The following is a 20,123-nucleotide window of genomic DNA, read 5'->3' on the forward strand; positions in this document are numbered from 1 at the left end:
AAAGGGGTTAGATGCGTGGTATTTGCACTGCTTAGTCTTTCGATTAACTTGGGGCTACAACAGCAAAGATTTGAATACCACTACGACGCTATGACGACGACGGTCGTCGTTATACTGCATGCGGCCATAGTAAAATGAACTTCATGTTATGGTCAAGCACTGGTTACGTTGGAGTAACTAACACTTGGCAGGTATGTATGATGGGGGAGGAACCTCGAAATAGTCCCGGTGCTTGCACTTCTCACATAAGAAGAAACAGATTTGTTCGTTCATGCGCCAGCGACTGGATTTTAGGTGTAGGATAACCTGGTATATCTCACTTCTCGCAATGCTATTTGGTTTTGTCTCGGCAGAGACACTTGCTTGTCGAGTGAACTGATAGCAATGTAATGAAATATGTGAATTTATAGAAGCACACATTGAGAATTCCTGAAAGGAAATAATGCTATCCGCGCTATTGTGGCACAGGGAGCTACAATTATCCCTTTCGTTAACCTTCTGCCGCCCTGCCAGCCTCAGCAGAACTGATTTGCTTTATTTTAGGAATCTTAAGTCAGCTATAGAAGGTGCCTTCAAATAGAGAACGAACAAGTTGTTGTTGTTGTCTTGAGTGGCCGTGGTATATACCCACAATGGGGGATTGGCCAAGAATCGGGTGGTTTAATTAGGTGCATAAAATAATAATGATAACAAGGGAGTTAACAACTTGAGCGTGTGAGTTTAAAAGTAAACGTTTTGTGTTTGGAGAAAAAAGAAAATTAGATGAAAACCGTGTATATAATAATAATAATAATAATAGATAAGAAATAAAAGAAAGCTATGGTTGGGAGGGAGAACGATCAATCTAACATGGAAATCGATTGGTTTCAATGAGGTAATTTTGGATCGCCAAGGAAACATTTCTGTGGCTGAACCCATCAATGGAGGCTCCAAAAGATAGGATCAAAGGCACTGATAAAGTTAGCGAAGCGGGATTTCGAGTAGTCGTTTTCTTATAATAGAAAAACGTCTGCAAGACAACAAGAAATGGTCGATTGTTTCCGCTTCACCACAGAATGAGCATAATGGTGAGAGGACCAGACCAGACCTGTGGAGATAGAAGTTCAATGCAGGTATACGGCAGCGCAGCTTCGTGATGGACACTTCAATTTTCTGTGTTCGCAAAAATCTCTGTTCCAAGGGTGTAGGAGATGTCCGTAATCCAGAGTTAGTCATTGCGGAGCCTGATACTGACTGTATAATGATACTCCTGCGAAATCTAGCAGCAGTAACATGAGCAGTCAAAGGGCAGCAAGGGAGAATCTGGCCACTTATCGATGCCTTGGGTAGAGAGTCTGCAATTTCGTTAATGATTAGTCCTTTAGGGCCAGGCACCCAAATGAAACGCACGCTTCTCAAGTAACCAGGTACCAATGATTGAAATGTCCTCATCATGCGAGAATTACTAGAAGCAGTAAGGGATGAACAGAATAATAACGAATCAGTGACTATCACGGCTGACGTAATTGATGGTCCTAATTTGCGTAATGCCAGCACCACGGCCACGAATTCGGCTAAAAAGATCGGTATTAAATCTGGCAGCCGAAGAGAAAATGTCCAATCGAGAATCAGGGAAAATATTCCTACACCTGACTTTTCTTCACATTGTGAAGCATCTGTAGCAATTACAACGTTTGTTTGAAGGTTTTTCAGGTGATCTTGTAATATACCGTCTAGAATACGGTGTGCAAGTAATTTTGCATTATTGAAGTTAGTGCATGACATGGCCTCGGGAAAAGCGGCTGGTGAAGATGGAATAACGGTCGGTTTAATCAAACATGGAGGAGATATCCTGCTTGAAAAGCTTACAGGCATTTATACGCAATGCCTCACAGTTTTGTGTGCATCAGGGAACTGGAAGGATGCGAATATTATAGTAATCCACAAGAAAGGAGACTTTGAAGAATGGAAAAAGTTGCAGGCCCATTAGCTTGCTTTCAGTATTGTATAGAATATTCACCAAGATAACTTCCAATGGAATTAAGGCAACACTTCAGTCAACGAAGAGAACAGGCTGGCTCCAGGAAAATCGAGAAATATGCACAGAAAAATGAAGACATCTATATGGCTTTAATAGTTTCTGAAAAGGTGTTTTTTTTTCAGTAGAGATACCAGCAGTCATAGTGGCATTACGTAACCAAGGAGTACAGGAGGCATACGGGAATATCTTTGAAAATATCTAAAATGATTCCCCAGCTACCTTGGTTCTCTACAAGAAAAGTAGCAAGTTACCCATCAAGAAAGGGGTCAGGCAAGGAGAGAGAATTTCGTCATTTCAATTCCCTGCATGCTTGGACGAAGTATTCGACCTATAAGCTAATAAACTGGGAAGGCTTAGCAGTGAGAATCAATGGCGAATATCTCATCAACCTTCAGTTTGCAGATATTGTCTTGTTCGGCAACACAGGCGACGAATTACAACAAATGATTGAGGACTTTAACAGAGGAAGTGTAAAAGTGGGGTTGAAGACTAATATACAGAAGACAAAGATAATCATGAATAGTCGGGCAAGAAAACAAGAGTTCAGGATCGCCAACCTGCCTGTAGAGTATGTGGAGGAGGGCGTTTATTTAGGTCAATTACTCACAGGGGACCGTGATCATGAGGAACAATTCGGATACATTTCCGGATATCTGCTGTTAAGGGATGCACGGCCTGTGGTGAGGTTGCTATTTTGCCTTATATGCTCTTAGAGTGCGGGTCGCTGGGCCCGAAGTTCACCAAGGAAGAGTGGGACGCACTTCTGCGAAGTCCCGTCTTTTACAACGAAATCCTGGCCGTCCAGCGCGCCCGCGATCGGGCCGGCAGACGATATATGTCAGTCTTGTCGTGGGCTTAGGCGGGTGCGCGTTTTAGCGCGTTTTGCTGGACCCAATACAAGTTTATTCACTCACTCAGTGATCATGAGGAGGAAATTTACAGAATAGAAATGGGTTGGAGCGCGCATACGGCAGAGAATGTTAGCTTGGATGGATGGATGGATGGATGCAAAGCGTTAATGAAGGTCCTGAGGTACGCGACCCAGCGCGCTGCGGGCCGCTCCCACGTTGGGACAGTCAGGCCATGCCCGAACGCCGCATCGTGAGCCCTCTGGACAGCCCATAGTTGCGCCCCGGCATCGGGGCTCTTGATAGCGGAGAGCCACTTGTCCTCATTGATTTGTTCTGTGCCTCGTAACGAGGGGCAACGCCAGAGCATATGGTGTAGACTAGCGATGTCATTGCAGTGCCTGCAAGAACCAGTGGCATAGGTGTCGGGATAAAGCTTGTGGAATAAAGCTGGGCTGGGATACGAGCATGTTTGCAATAATCTGAGGGTCAATGCCTGCGCTCTATTTAACTTCTTGTTTGGAAGGGGAAAGTCTCTCCTGGCGAGATAAAAGTGCTGCACAATTGCATTATATGTGGTCGGTTGATCTCTGTTCTCCACGACTGCGGGCCGGCGTTGGAGTTCTCCATGGTCGCGGAAAGCGAGACCTCGCGCCTTGGAGTGGGCCTGCTCGTTGAGGTTTGGGGGGCCTCCCATGATGGATACCATGTGAGCGGGGAACCACGTGAGGGTGTGGGTGGCGATGCTTTTGCCGTCCAGGATGCGACAGGCTTCCTTACACACAGCGTCAACGCTGAAGGCGCGGATGGCTGCCCTGGAGTCGCTGAAGATATGCGCATGTTTGTCGTCCAGGAGGGCCAAGGCAATGGCCACTTGCTCAGCCGCACGCGACGACGTGCTTCGTACCGAAGCGGCGTTAACGGTCGAACCCCTGTGGTTGATCGACACTACCGTGAAATTGTTGCTGTTGCCATACTGGGCCGCGTCAACGAAGCAGCTGCCGCCAGGGAGTTCTGTTGCGCGGCGTAGGAGCGCCACCGCCCTGGCCTTCCTTTTTTCTACGTTGCGCTGGGGATGCATATTGCGCGGGGCAGGCGATATGATGGTGCTATCTTTCTGCTCTTTCGGAAGGCCCTTATAGGAGTCTTCGACAATGGCCGGGGCGACGCCCATCTCTGTTAGAAGTCATCTGCCTGCCCTAGTGCCGGAGTGCCAGAGAATCTGTGCCCTTTCTTGTGCTTCTGCAATTTCTTCAAGGGTATTATGAATACCCAACTGCAGGAGTCGGTCGGTGCGTGTGTAGTTTGGTAGTCCCAGCGCGCTCTTGATCCCCCTCCTTATCATGGCATTTAGCTTGTCTCGCTCGGCCCTCTTCCAGACGTGCATGGCCGCTACGTACGTGAAATAGCATAACAAGAAAGCGTGGACTAGCCTTATCAGATTCTCTTCGCTCAGGCCTCTCCTTCTGTTAGCTACCCGCCTGATTAGACCAATGACGCTATGCCTCTTCTTTGCTAGTTTGTGAACGGTGATGCAATTCGTGGCCACCCCTTCGAGTGTCATTCCCAAGATTCGAATGGACGCGACTTTGGGAATGGGATCTCCGCACTTGGTGTAAAGAATAATGTCAATTTCAGTGGGGGGTTTCCAGTTCTGTGGCTTGCGGCCCTTTCTAGTTGGGCTGAAGAGAAGGAGCTCTGATTTCTTTGGGGAGCACCGTGTCGGTTAGAAAGCGCTCTGGAGTGTCGACAGCTTCCTGGAGAGCGGATTCGACTTTTCCGTCACTGCCACCCGCGCACCAGACAGTGATGTCGTCTGTGTAGATCGTGTGACCGATTCCCTGGACCTTGCCTAAGTACCTTGAGAGGTCGACCATTGCGATGTTAAAGAGGAGCGGTGAGATGACTGACCCCTGAGGGGTGCCTCTTCTGCTGAGCTCCATTTTCTCCGATTCCAATCTCCAGCGTTGAGGATGGTGCATCGTTTGCTCATGAAAGATCTGACGAAGGCATGGAAGGACGAGCCTAGGTCGAGTTTCGAGATGGCGTCGAGAACGAACTCGTGACGGATGTTATCAAAGGCCTTCTCCAGGTCCAAACCAAGGATGGCTCTCGTGTCCCGAGTACAGCGTTCCAGGATTTGTATCTTGATAAGCTTCATAGCGTCCTGGGTGGAGAGGCCTGGCCTGAAGCCTGTCATGTTATGAGTGAAAAGGTCGTTGGTCTCGATATACTCGGCAATTCTGTTATGGATGGCGTGCTCGGCCACCTTCCCTACACTTGACGTCAGTGAGATGGGGCGGAGGTTGTCCAAGCACGGTGGTTTACCGGGATTTGGGATTAGTATGACCTTCGCCAACTTCCATTCTTCCGGTACAATTCCCTTTCTCCCAAATCTGATTTATCTCATCTGTGAGAAACTCGGTCGATGCGTCCTCTAGGTTTCTGAGAGCCTTGTTGTTAATGTGATCCGGGCCGGGCGCAGACCTGCCATTGATGTCGTGTAGGCCACGACGGATTTCACTGGCTTTGAAGGGCTCACCCAGCGCGGAGTTTGGCATCCCTTTGTATACTGGGTATGCCGCATCATCGGCCAGTTTCGAGGGGCAGGTACTTCTTAGCTAGCATCTCCAGCACGTCCTTTTCCGAAGACGCCTTCTTGGCTTCGTAGAGCGCGTTAGCGAGGACACTTCTCTGGTTTTACTTGGTGCCGGAGTCGTCGAGCAAGTGTTTGAGAAGATTCCACTTGCCTCCCGTGCGCATCTGCCTGTCGATTGAATTGCAAATTTCGTCCCATTGTTGCCTAGACAGAGATTGGCAGTGCTCGTCGATCTGCTTGTTGATCTCGGCTATCTTTTTCTGAGCTTGCGATTTAAGCGTTGGCTTTTCCACCTAAGGTGTGCTAGCCTGCTATCCATTTTGTCTGTCTGTAGATTCGTCTCTATGGTTTTGGTGGTGGAGCAGACATCTCGCAGAATTAATGCGCACCACTGGACGACCCTCTCCGGATTTTCTCCACGGGCGGCGCGGGCCCTGCGAACCTCGCGGAATTTGTCCCAGTCAGGGACCGAGAAGGCCTTCTTTCTCTTCTGCTCCACTTGTAAGCTGGTGACCGTGATGTAGTGATCGCTACCGAGGTCTATGAGCAGATTCGACCACATGGGTGAGCCAGCGTTTTAACAAAGGCGAGATCTGGGGCAGAGTCCCTGGTCGAAGAGGTGCCACGTCTGGTGGGAAAGGCTGGGTCCGTCAATAGAGAGTTCCGCATCTGCCGCCTCCTGCCACAGGCTTCTGCCCTTGACCGTGTCGTGCGTGTAGTTCCACGCGTGAAAGGGGGCGTTGAAATCGCCGGCCACAACCAGTGGAGTTTCGTTGCCCTATTGATGATGGTTTTGAAACGTTGTCTGTGATCGCTCGGGCTGCTATATACGTTAAGTATAAAAATGCTGGAGATGCTGGATTGACTTGGGATGACTTCTGCTAGAGAGTTCTCCGTCTTGCTAGGCCGGACCCCTAGATCGTGTGCGACGAAAGTGAACTTGCTGCAGACTAATGTGCAGATTCCTCTACCATCCCCACGGAGAGCCAGAGCTTTGTATCCCTGTTATCTTGGGACTGGAAGCTTATCATTATCATGAAATAGAAACCTGCACAGTCAGTGCATTATACTGGTGCTAACATATGGAGCAGAAACCTGAGACTGACAAAGAAGATCGAGAACAAGTTAAGGACAGTGCAAAGAGCGATGGAACAAAGAATGTTAGGCGTAACGTTAAGAGACAGGCAGCGGTGTGAATGAGAGAGAAAACGCGGATAGCCGATATCGTAATTGTTATTAAGAGCGAAAAATGAACCTGTGCAACCCATGGAATACGTAGTATGGATAACAGGAGGACCATATGCAGGCGCAAGTTGGAATTGGTTGACGACGGACAGGGGTGAATGGAGATCGCGGAGAAGAGGCCTTCCTGCTGCAGTGGACATAAATAGGGTGATGATGAAGACCTCGATCCAGCACCTTTCTCGCTCGCGCCACATGTGCAGTGAACAGTGGCACTGATTATCGCCGTGTACACGCAGGCGGAAAGGGATGAGTTTGGGCTGTAGTGAGTGGCTCCGTGTATATATGCCCATCTCAGCGGCTTGCGCTTGTATCCGGTAAAACACATTCAGTGATATAAATGAGCGCGTTCAGCGTTAAAGTGCTCCACCAGATGTGGAAAGCTTTAGCAGCTCTGCACCTTGACATCTCCACGACCGTCTGCTTATTGCTGAAACAGCAGGACCTCGCAAAATGTTGTTAATGTTGATAGCTTGATCTTGCCCTTTCACCTGTTTTCGTGGTCGGCGGCTTTTGATGGTCGGACTTGCGACACAAAGGAGCCGAGAGAAATGGTGCCCATGCCACTGAGTTGCAGGGAGGGCGCATCAGCGAGAAGTAGAGTGGAGGACCGCCTCCCACTAAATTTGTTGAGTGTTCGGCAAGGAAAACACTCGTGCGTTCGCTCGTTATTCCATTCGCGCTGTTCTCTTAAATTGCCTTTCCTCGTCGATTGTTCTTGTTGAATTGTATGCGTTTTTGATCACACATTTTAGGAGCACTAATGCGCTTGCTGAAGACATTTACTGGTGGATATGTCCTCATTTCTAACCTGTGTTCATTCAGCTCTTTTACATTCAGAATATTTTTTCTCTTCCCTCTTCTATTTGTGAACCATGATGGCTATATTTAGTGCAATGCGCATCCTATCGTGAAATACATTGTATTGTGCAATATTAGTGGTTTGTTTGGTTAAAGATAGACTATTCTTTGTTATTGCAGTCCCTGCTGTCTTTATCTCATGCCATATCTGTACACGAGGTGTTATGTGTCCCGTGAATGAATATAAAAATAAACATATAAGCAAGTGCATGCGTATGTAGCGCGTATATTGGGCATCGCAAACAGCTTTCTTACGGTGTTCTTTATGCGCATCCAGGCTGCTTGTTCGAGATCACGGTCAAATATATTCATTGCCGTGACGGAGTAGTTACTCTCGAATGACGTTGCCAAGGATTTGACCACTGCCGCATTCTCTCTAGGAAGAGGCAAGATGTCCAGGTTGTGCAAGCGCCGATTGTCGATCAGCCAATTGGTCAAGGTTGCCCAGTCATCATCCTTCACAGAGAATCCTGCGATCAGAAAAGGTAATTCATAACCAAGTGTCCGCGCCAAAGCTACCAAAGCTATGAAGGCTGCCGTCCTATACTATAAAACATCGTTGCCGGGACTGTTGGTATCTAGTGCCGAAGTACAGCGTCATCCACAGTGCAAGTGTGCGTGCTTGGGCGTGTTTTCTCATTTTATCTGAACACTTCTCAACCCAGGGTCAGGAAATGATGCGAGAATGAAGCGCTGATTTGTGATCTGGTAGCGTGGCAATTAAATACATGTCGGTTAGGTTACGAAATTAGTATGGCAATCGCAAGCACAAAAAAAGAAAATTTTATACGGGATTGTGTCTGTTCTGGCAGAGTTTTTGAGTTTGAGATGCTGGCAAAGCTACATCGTAGTCACCATGAGGCGCTGCTGTATCAAAGGTAAGGCGTAGGTACACGTTGATTACACTCAAGCTGAAGTACACGTTGATTGGCAACCTTGAGAGAAAGATATACTATCGTCGCTGCTGCATAGTATACCCAGTAGCCATCATGCCGCAGCAAACAAAGTCCTTCTTGTGAGACGAGTATACAGTGTCGGTTGAACTGAAACAAGGTAGGGAATAAAGTTATTCCAGCTTATACGGTGATAGTTGTAGCCAAATTCGCTGTGTATTGCAATCGCAACCTGCCAACAAACAACCTTTTTCAAAAATCACATGTTGCTTGTGGAATTGGAATCCAGTTAGCCATCACACTCTGAGCAATTTTTTAATAGGTCAACCCAGTGACGTGTTGATGAATTTGTCTGCGCAGAGATGAACTGCAATTTTTGCCATGAATAGTGAGTTAACTTCTCAACAAACGTGCTCAACTTCCCGAACTGCTGGGGTACCAGAGAGGTAAATTGAAGCAACAACGCTGGTAGCGATATTTTGTGATGCCTTATACAACCACAATGTATTTAACACGTTTTGCTGCTACGGGAGTCTTCGTTCAAAAAAACAAACAACTTATGCACATCAAAAGCACCATTTTGTGATCTACGTGGACTTTTCGTGAAGCGTTTAATCAACCGCTGTAAGTTATCCCATTTCATTCCTGCGTCTTTGATTTAAAGAAATCTGGTGCGCGCGTGATGCTAGGCTACGTGACACACCCCGTGATCATCTCGAAGAGCTTGTTGATGTTGGCACAAACAATGCGTGCGATTGTGGGCTGATAGAGCATTTGGACGGGGTACTGGGATGACCGTGGGTCAATCCAACCATTGCGAATTGTTTTTTTTTTTAATATGACCCCTCCGGCAAGACCGCACCAGCACCCATCAGCAGCCACGGTTAGGAGAGTCTCGCAGGATTAACTAATAAAGATTTGCTTTAGAAAGGCTCTTTGTTCACCTTACGTTCTTTCTGCGGAAAATTCATGCCAGCATCTTACTATACAATAATTGGTCACCCATGTTACATCTGCTTACTCTGGTAAAGTTCTGCGCCACCAGCAGAGTGCTTTACGATGTCCGCAGTATTGCGCAGCAAAACGCAATTCACTTACGGACAAGCTTGAACATGTCATGTTAAGTGCGCTGACTAAAGTGCAGAGAATGTTCTGCTGCCCGCAATATCTGTAAATTGGAACGTAACGACGGGCTACGTTACAGCACTGAAAAGCTCAACAAAATTCCGCATTCTACGCGCAGTTCACCTACTTTCTATCCGCAGCTGCTCGATGCTCTTATTCTTTGCGATGCCTTCTATGATGGTCTGCGCCGACTCATGCGATGTTTCAAATTCCATGTCCAACTTTCGTAGACTGCGTGTCAGTGCCAGGTAAAGGCCCAATCCTTTAGCCACATCCGGGGGCACTTTTATGAAGTACTCGCCGGACAAAAGCAAAGAGGTCAGGTGGTCTCCACAGGCAACATTGGGAGGACTGCACGAGTGTCCCAGCGGAGCAAAGGTCAGATTCAGAGGCTCAAGCCTATCGGGGCTTGAGAGCACCTCGTGGCAGCAGGCAAGTTGTTTAGCGGCAGTGGAGTGTACGCTAATCGAAAATCTGCAAAAACGAGACAGAACACAACGACGTCATTACCATCTTGTGGTTGTGTTGGTCACTTCGCGACTATTCTCAGCTGGAATAATTCAACGAGCAATACGATATCCAATCCTTAAATAGGACATACGACATGCGGTAAATAATTCACTTAGCTATTTAATGCATACTGCGAACCAGCATGCATGTAGCTGAAGAATGAGAAGGCGAACGTGTACGTATGAACAATTGTTACTATAACGTATAATGGTTTACAGCAAGTACGGACGCGAGCGCAAGAAGTAGAAACAGACAGGTCAACGCTGGTGCTTCCTGTGCTCGCATCCGTACTTGCTGGAAACCATTATACGTTCACTATGCACCAACTTGCCCATCAAACTACTCTGCTAAACTGTTACTATAACGTCGACAAAATTCCAAAATAAAAGCTCAGTGGCTATCTACCCCGATATATACGAGAGCGATATATGCAAGCTATGCAAGCCTGTTAGAGCCACCCTTCAATACACGTTGCGGGAATGTAAAATATGTCAACATAAAATGGCAGTCTCCCCGTAAAATCTACGAGCACGGTGGTCGGCCGCGCTACTCAGCTCAGAACTCCAACACCAACTTTGGGTCGCCCAGCGCGCCATGGAGGTCGTACTAGAGCGGCTTCTTCCAGTGGCCATCTAGGCGGCCCCAGGCTCGGGCCTCCCAATCGCCGCATTCCGAACAAAGTTATTTTGCTCGCTCGCTTTTAAGCGGTAAATCCGAGAGAAGTGGTAAGCACTACGTGGCACTCCTTTGAGGATGCGGTTCCATCATTTGAACCGTGCCTGCCACATTGGAACGTGTTGTTTAGGAGCACACTAGAAACACGTCCTGCCCCTTGAAAGAGCGTAGTGCATCCGACGGTGGGCCGAAGTTGGCCACAGTCAGTTTCAATTTAAATAGTAGAGGCATATATATATATATATATCATACCTAACAGGGTTTCCACACTTCACACTATTTCCCACTTTCGTATAAGCGAGAACAAGGTGAAAGCCCAAGCCAACTTTTCCACAAGTGGACTTTTCTTTTTCAAGGCGACATATGCTTTCCTCAACATAGTATATTTAGTTACGGCTCTTCTTAAAAGGAGAGTCGGTAAAGTGGGTAGCCGTCGTAGAGAACGAGGCACTGTTAGCGGCGAGAGTGTAGAATTGAAAAGAGAAGCGTGCTATTTAATGTAAGCGGTGGAATGTGAGGTAGCGTCGTGTGTTAGTCGGCTAACCTGTCACTGTAGGCTCCATCATTTGGGAAAGGGGCCTGGATGACGGGATGCGCAAGCATATAATCCGCCCCACGCGAATGTGCCAGTGGAGAGCAAAAATTCTCCGTCGGGATTCACACCGGAAGTCTGTGAGAGCCTGAACGCACACGTCATACAAACCAACTCTCGCTCTGTATTCTTCCATGGTATCCAAAGTCGCCGTCCACCAGAGAGCGGAAGTGACGGATGTTTCTCCTATTGCTGCTTGAATCCGCGCCTTGGCAGCGGGGCACGTGAGCTCGATCAGTTGATCCGAAACGGCCAGTGGAGAGCGCGAACGCACTCGAGGTCGACCAGTGAAAAACATTAGCGTTGGGCCACGAGGCCCGTCTCACCAAGGTAAGCAAGGAGTGTGTCTAGGATCCGCTTGCGCTTTGTCGTTTCAAATGGTTGCACCTATCCTTGGGATGTGGATGGCCCGGGGGTGGATGGCAGCTAGAGGCCGCACGGGGCCACACTCGATGTTTACTGTCATCCGGCATCGAGCTGTGGCTTCTTGTACGACAAGATTTACGGCCCCGTCGTAATTTACATTCTGCATGCCCTTTTCGAAAGTATTAAATTAAAACGCACGTTTCCTCTGTGTTACGAGAGGACGATTGGGACGCCTGGCTTAAGCTTGCAGAAAATGGGCAAAAGCAGTAAAGTGTATGGATCTAATAGTGAGAATGATTCTCAATAATATACGTCATAGCAATAAGTTATGTTTTAAATTTTGTTATATTGTACAACGTATATATTTATGAACTCACTGGATTTCAGAAAAATGACGACCATTCTTTATTTCAGTGGTTCAAAGTTGAACTAATAGCAATGTAACAGAATATGACATGCTATATGCGTGAATCTGTTTGCACAGACAATTCATGCGCTTTGGGAGACACAGTATTCTTGAGTAATCAGAATCGTCAAACAGATAAATAACCAAAACTTCCTAATTATTTCTCGGCTTCCGCGATTGTGGTATATGTCTATACTTGAAAACGGAAGACGGTGGTATTTAGAGGCAGCTCTGTTTTAATCAGTGGGGCGTTTGTGTTAGACATATTCATCAAATTTGACTCAATTATCTAATGCGAATCAGGGGCATGGATCTCCACACAACAAGTCCCCAATCTTGTGTAGCCTACTTTGTGTGGCATTTCATTTGCAAGCAAGGCGAAGCTGAAACAGCTGTGCTGTTACTATTGGCTTGCGAAAACGAGCAACGACTGGCTTTTCTTCCTTTTATTGTGTTGACGTTGCCTCACGCCTTGACGTTTTGTGAAGACCCCACCCCAGAATTCGTAATTAACTGCATGCGTGTCACATTTGGTGACGAATATCTTGAAAAGCGTTGCAGGAGACTCATACAAAATGAAGTTGTCTTCAAATACGATTTCACGTTTCCATCATGAAGGTATGCTTTAATCATACCAACAAAGAGGTAATCAAGTAACGTTTGTTAATTAGGTGATTAATGACTAATTGTTATCGCGAACACTGTCCGGCAAAGCGCATAAGCTGCCTGCGCATAACATACTTTCCATAGCTAGAATCGCATTTTTATTGAACGTACTGGTAGTTTAACTGTGAATAATCACCATAAGAGAATCTGCCTCACAAATTATAGAATAAATTGTGAAGCTTAATTCCAAGAAGCTGCATAGCGGGTTATACGTGTTGCCGTGGTGTAGTACACCGTTATAATTTTGAACAGCTGGGGCTTTTCATCGTGCACGCAAAGCGCGGTATACAATTTTTGGTGCATTCCATGATGGTGGCCAAACGCTCTGCATGCGCGAGACGTCAGGGCTCCAAGACAATTCCCTATCAATGATGAGCCATTTCTCGGCGGGAAGTTGTGGGGCGCAACAGTACCATCACTGTTACAACTATATAAAGCACTGTTTTTGGGATTCCTGCGGTACAGGTTACCTGTACTAAGAAATAGTTGCACTACAAATATCCGCAAACATCAGAGTGTGCAAGCACAAGTACTCAGAAGTTGTCTCGATCTCCCCAAAACTGCGTCATCGATTGCGGCAGTGGCCATTGCCGGAGACGCTCCTTTGACACTCTATATAGATACAGAAGTCCTCTGGTTCTTTTAGAACGCGAATCACTACATCTGTGTCTCGGCCTTATATTAAATTATATAAATAATATTTTATATCATGAAACTCACCTGCCTTCTCTTCAAACTCGATTTCGTATACTGACAGTCCAAACATTTCTAAGCATCTATGCTCCTCCCCAGAGACATTCCTACTATATTTTTATTCGAGAACCAACTGCATTCTTAGAGAATCAATGGTCCAGACTGCATTGTCCCCAGGTAGATTTTGTGCGGAAGCTATTAGAGCCATTACAAATACCAATCCGTGTAGTGGCTTTTCAAAATTTACCTATTTAAACAGTAAGTGTTGAATTTGGCGATATATTTTCCAATAAGGCTAAGTTCCTACCTATTCGATACCTGAAAGGTTTATTAGATGACCACCTTTAAAACCTCCAAATGAATGCTGTAATAGCCACAGATGCTGCTGTCGGTGAAGAGAACGCCGGAGTGGGCATTTTTTCGACATCATTAAATTGCTCTTTCTCTCTTCGACTACCCGACTTTACGACAGTATTTCAAGCAGAGTTATTGGCGATCATCCTAGCTCTACGGCAACTTCCCACATCTATTTCTTCAGCCGTAATCTTAACCGACTCCTTGTTTGTTTGCTCCGCTTTATCTGTGCCCAATTCCAGTATCATTCTCCGAGAATTTCATTCATTCATTCCCCAACATTTACGCCTCATACATCTGGTATGGGTGCCAGGGCACGTGGGACTCACTTTAAACGACTCAGCAGACGCACTAGCAGCGGCATTTCTTAAATTCCCGGTACTGAGGATCCTAAAACCTCCGGCATACGTCACTTCTGCAAGATTAAAAAAAATTCCATTCTAGAAGAACATACCAAATTATGTGTATTAGATAACGCTAATTTTCAGCCCCTTAGATTTCCTTGGCACAGTGGATGGTGTGCAACAAGAAAATTTGAAGTTTCGTTTACGCGTATACGCTGCCGAATATCAAGGCTTCATTTGTATTCCCATAGGTCTGGTTTGGCACCTTCTCCTAAATGTTTCTACTGCAATGAACCCGAAACTATGGATCATTTCTTTATAGAGTGTCGTAGGTTCAACGTGCATAAAAAACGACTTCTAGAAGGATCCTTACGCCAACTTGGATTAGCCATTGCACTACCTATCATTCTGTCTGTGGGGGCGTCGCCACTAGGACACTGTAATAGGAACGTATGTGATGCCATATATAATTTTGTAATGGAAAGGAGACTTCCGTGCTAATTTTACTGTTTTATTTTCCACAAGAAACCAAGAATTGTAACTTCTAATTTTAAGAAACAATAGCATGAAAATTATTAACGATTAGAATTCATTTTTTATCTCATTTTCAGTATAAAAAATCTTATTTAGGTATTTATTCTTTTTCGACCCATTGTCGCCCGATTCATGGCCAATCCTCTGTAGTGGGTTGTGCTATATCTACAGGCTCCAAACCAAACCAAACCAAACCAAACCCTGCACAATAGCAGCTACCCATGGAGTCTCGCTATGGTTTATGCTTAATAGGCCCCTTTTTCGATGCAGAGAAAGGCTTGATTTTATACACGCCCTGGGCGTATGTTTTGAACACTGTCACAACGCAAGCCAATAAGGTTCCGTAGAACAACAGTTACCTAAGAATGATGGCACACAGTGTGCTTTGAATGGGGGCCATCAACATAGAGTCATCAGGAATTTATGGTAACAAGAGATTAAACAGTGCATTGCCACTGCTGCTGTTCTGCGCCAACGTCGACGATACCGCGACCGCGATATTGGCTTCAATAATATCGCTTCAATGGAATATTCAACTTCACAGCTTGCACCAAAGTTACGATTTCTTTCCATCATGACATGGTAAAGAATGTAGTTCTACTTAGGATGCTTATGTACAGATTATTTCCAGATTAATATAGCCAACAAGAACTGAGCGATTCAATCATACACTTGCTGCTCGTATTACTTCAAGTAAACAGCTTACACAAGCTTTTCGACTCTGGGCACCACACTCGCCTTGCAGGTTTTGCAATCTTGAAACGTAAAGAAGTAATGAAATTACTCACTCTCCAATTGTGATCTTCCACTTCTTGGCCATCTCTTGACGCGCAGCAGATATCGGCTCAACATCGTCCTCAGAGATAACCGAAAAGTGGAACTCTTTCAGAGACTCGCATACATGAGTGGCTTCGATGATCCAACGAATCTCGGCAGCAGAAAAGTCTGATCTCAGGGCGAGGCGCCGGAGTGACTTTGCCTGCCTGAGGCCATCCGCCAAACGGTCAGCATGCCACCTGATCTTCTGCTTGTCGGAATACAAAACGTTAGACAGAAGAATTAGTTGTTGATTCATCTCCATAAATCATCACACGTTGTACAGTTGTCATTTCGTATAGAGCCTCAGCTGCAAGCTGAGGCTCAACTTTTTTACAACACACAAGAACGCCCAAGGGTGAAGTGCATTCCATTTAGAGTGTCCAGAAAGCCTTGCATGTGTACTTCAAAAAAACTCAGATGACAGATAAAAGGTTTTGTAAATTCATGCTCCCATATAGGCAGAATATATATTTCGCAATATTTGTTATACAGGGAACTATTTGCAACAAAACTGAACTTTCATCCAGATTAATCACCCATAGCAAAGCTAGAAATCAAGAATGAGAGGTACAGAAATAAAGGACTCGTATGTTGCGGAAGTTTACCTCTGTCTAGCATCTTGAGAAAACGTCTTATAATTCAGGATAGTCATGATCTGCATTCGCAAATTACCAATATCTAACAAAATGTGTGAATTTTCTGTGAGCTTTCGCCGACAAGGTACACAGAAAGTTTCCGAAATATATTGTGTTCATTGAGCATATGCAGCAGCTTCTGTGGGTTCTTCCCGCTCCTAACGTGTCCGCTTGAATTCGTTGACTGTGCAGGAAAAGTAGCAGCCAAGATATCAGTGATAGATAATGCCCCCTCTTTCACGGCTTTAATTACATGTGTGATGCAGTTCTATTAAGGTAAGCAACTTTGAAAACCTTCATAGCCAACTTGAAATCGATTTTTAGCTGGTGTGTATTCACATGTGTAACAACAGTTCGCGTGGATAACGAATGGACACACAAATTGCCTTATTGTCTAATGTGTGACATCGCTATTGTCTGACAAGACATATTGTCTCTGCATCCGGCGAGTGCCAAGCAGTATCATCCAAGAACAAGTGTTTGAAAAGGGCGGACGATTGTATTAGTAGATGTTAATGGCAGCAAAATCGATTTACACTGAAGCCAAGCTGCGTACCAATCTTGTAAATGCCACTACACTGCAGTCAAAAAGGGGTGCACAAGGACGTGCACTGCGAAAATAAAGGCTGGGTAAAAATAAAGTCAATTCCGGTAGAGCCTCACTATTACCTTTTGTAAGACATGTTTTACCGCGTCATTTCGAGATACCTCAAAAGATTCCCAAGGATTAAGTTTCATTATGTCGATAAGGTCATAAAATCACCACCGGTCATAAAATATGTTACCAAAAGCCGAGCGGAAGAGCAGCTAGCGCGTTCCGCCGTTGATGCAAGGGTGACTTGCTGCGTATTTTAAAGCACAAGTTGTCTCTAACACTTCAATTTATTCTTGAAATTTCTATTCGCTGACAGCGATTCTCGTGACGAAGGCGCCTTCTTTTCGTCAAACACTGAATGGCCGAAACGCCGAATGTGGAATTACTAGAGGTCGTTTTGCATAAACGTCTGATCACTAATAAGGTCTTTTAAATCATTTTTTGAAATGCAGTCTTTCCGATTTGGTCTCTTTCGCCTCATGGAGAGCTTGTCGTCATTCGTGCCAGAGATATTCGTTACTGAAATTATAGGCGCAGCCTACTGGCATCAGAGAGACCAGTAGGGTGTGCCCATACTTTCATAAGGCTAATATCTCTGGCCCCAATGACAACAGAAGCGTGATATTCACGTTGTGGGTGCACGTGACCGGAGCATAGCATATCAGCGATTATGGTAAGCTAGATAAGCTTCGTTATAAACGTTATTCGTGTGCATTAAGGCAACGCCCATGCGTACAATAGTTTTGTGCATGAATGAGCCCGTGTCTTGGTGATTCAAGTTGTTGAATTTGAATACCGTTGTTAACATTGATATTGTTACTTCATTTGACGTGTTCTATGTCACTAATCAACCGGCTGATAGGGCCACCAACCGCGAAAAAAGCCGAAGGCCACAGATCAGAAAATGTATAGGCGTGGTAGCGGGAATACGAGGGCCTAAAAATGTCTTACGGCACTGATTAACTACTGAAAGTCCACAGGAAAAACACTTTTCTTTGAAAACGTTTCTTCCACGAAATGATCGTTGACGGTGCGTTCCTTATTTAGGCGCTTTATATAATCACTTTAAAATAATATTGTGCGCATATTAAGAACTTCAAACTCAATATAAAAAAGAGTTACCCTTAGTTTGAATCTGTGATAACATCACGCGATGGCAACTTTGAATTGCGAGAGCACGTAGTAACTTATAGCTTGTGCCACTCAACAAGTTGAAAACTGGCAGAAGTCTTCCTCACCTGAGTTTTTTCTTTCCTCAAGTCCCACTGAATGTGATCGAGTGCCATCTCGTGAATGGTATTGTTCGAGGCAAGGAACTTGGAGAGTGACTTAGAATCCAAGACACCCAATTTGAAGCCCTCAAGGGTGAGCTTGGTAACTGTTTTGTTGGTAAAGAGAGCTCCGAACACAATGTTTGCCTTGGTGCGGTAAGTGTGGTTGTGGCAAAGTACAGTCACGTCGGGAGGAGCCGAAGGTCTGGCAAGCATTCGCTTGAAGCTTGAACCGCCGTGGTGAGATGAAAAGGAGGCATCCAAGGTTAGGCAACAGATGCTCGTGCTTTTTTCCAGGGCATGCAGCAGCTTTCCGACGAAGTCAAACACCTAGACAGAAACATGCGTATGCGGCAAGTGAAAACAACAATAAAATTAGTTTTACAATAGTCTGTCGCCGTTTCATAAAAGGAGCACTGCGCAGCCTCGAGTCAATTATTACGCTAAGCGCCTCATTGCAGTGTGCCGGTTCACGTGAGCCAGAAAACCGAGTCATACACCAGAAAAAAATGTTTGCGGAATACTTCACTGTAAAGTCACAGTTCCTCTGCAAGCAGACAAATAGTTTAAAAGTTGGTTTTTTGCTTCAGAGGTTTAGAGTCTTACATTACAAGCATGCCTAATGAAACAATAAACCGTGACGCTACAGGCATATCCCGGCATTTATTTCCTAATCACTGTGCACACTGCAATTTCTGCTCGCAAGTAAGCTGTCGACTACTGTTTATTTTGATTCATTTCGAGAAAAATAATTATGGAGTTCTACGTGTGAAAACTACGATCCCATTATACGGCACACCGTAGTGGTCGACTTCGGGTTCCTTTTCACCACCTGGGGTTCTTTGATGTGGACCTACACCTAATAGACTGGTGGTTTTACATTTCGCCGCTATGAAAAGCTTATTTTGAACCATAAGTGTCAACCAGAACTGCATTTCTTATTGTTCAAATGGTGAATTGTTAGTGCACTTTAGAACGAGGTGCTTCAGAAACGCAATTTATAAAATATTCAATGTCACGTGCAGCAACAAGTATTCATAATTGTACAAATATATTCTACCTTAGATCGACAAGACCGTTGACTATGTTTCGCCTCAAGGTTACCGTTAAAACTTGTTCTGTAGTAACGTAATTCAAATAAAGGTAGAATTTATTGAGGGAATGCAGAGATTCACCTTAGGTACACGCAATGCCCAGGATTGTAAAGAAACCATTAAGGAAGCACCACTGAACATCTACCGTATACCGTACAGTATACATCTACCGATTCTACGGCTCTCATAACATTTAAGAAGCGAAATATCAGCTAAGAAGTGTTTGCAGAGGAAGACAAAATCACTTACAATGTATGCTTGCTAAAAATATTTCGGATGGCCGATTAGGCGGATTATGGAGGGTAGACAACGAGAAAATATAAGCTACCATCGACCTGAGTATGACACTTTCTGCAATTGTGGGACTTCCAAGATGTGATAAAAGATATGAAGCGAACAATATTGAGAATTACGCCATGACAAAGACGCAAGAGCGCAGACAAGGAGAAAATTTGAGACAGAGAAAGGTTCTTTTCTATTAAATTTCTGTTTGTCAGCGCCACGATTAACCATATTGCCGAACCAGGAAGTCCAAACGTCTAAAAATATTAAGGGCAGTTTAGGGGATCGAATGTATGAACATTAGACAAACCACACCGAACATAAAGACGATGGTCTACAGACAACAAGCTAGTATTTCGAAAGGACTGGCAGGCAAATAGGTTACGATGCAAAGTGATAGAAGAAGATGAGTTCCAGGTTTGCCGTAATTCTTGTGAAGCTGCATAGAAGCACTAGTTTAGGCGAAGAAGATACTGTGACGCACAGGCCAGTGAGCGCAGGCACACAGTCAGCACGGCGAGCACGACTAAACTGCGAGAACTTTATTGGCCAAACTTGTGCCCTCAAAGAAAGCACATGTGATTCTGGAGCGGTGGTAGCAGCAGGTGTGGTTGGTCGCCGCGAATTCGTGTGCCAGTGCTTACGGTTCGCCCCTTTCATGCGTGTAGCATTGTATCTTTTATACGCGCTCGTGAATAA

The 20,123-nt window shown here is 45.3% G+C and overlaps 2 protein-coding genes across 2 annotated transcripts in view; both read right to left on the minus strand.

Moving 5' to 3' along the window:
* Nucleotides 1–15,751, minus strand: part of LOC126538321 (uncharacterized) — a 32,611-nt gene extending 16,860 nt beyond the window's left edge. The window contains exons 1-3 of the mRNA XM_050185185.3: nt 15,517–15,751; nt 9,716–10,062; nt 7,826–8,040 (exon numbers count right to left, since the gene is read on the minus strand). Coding sequence (XP_050041142.3) covers nt 7,826–8,040; nt 9,716–10,062; nt 15,517–15,548 — 594 coding nt within the window. The 5' untranslated portion in view covers nt 15,549–15,751. The remainder of the gene's footprint in view (nt 1–7,825; nt 8,041–9,715; nt 10,063–15,516) is intronic.
* Nucleotides 15,752–17,964: 2,213 nt separating this feature from the next.
* LOC140217261 (uncharacterized) overlaps nt 17,965–20,123 on the minus strand; it is a 59,497-nt gene continuing 57,338 nt past the window's right edge. The window contains exon 4 of the mRNA XM_072287669.1: nt 17,965–18,378. Coding sequence (XP_072143770.1) covers nt 17,965–18,378 — 414 coding nt within the window. The remainder of the gene's footprint in view (nt 18,379–20,123) is intronic.

Source organism: Dermacentor andersoni, chromosome 4 (genome assembly GCF_023375885.2).
Source record: "Dermacentor andersoni chromosome 4, qqDerAnde1_hic_scaffold, whole genome shotgun sequence".
NCBI classification, from domain to species: Eukaryota; Metazoa; Arthropoda; class Arachnida; order Ixodida; family Ixodidae; genus Dermacentor; species Dermacentor andersoni.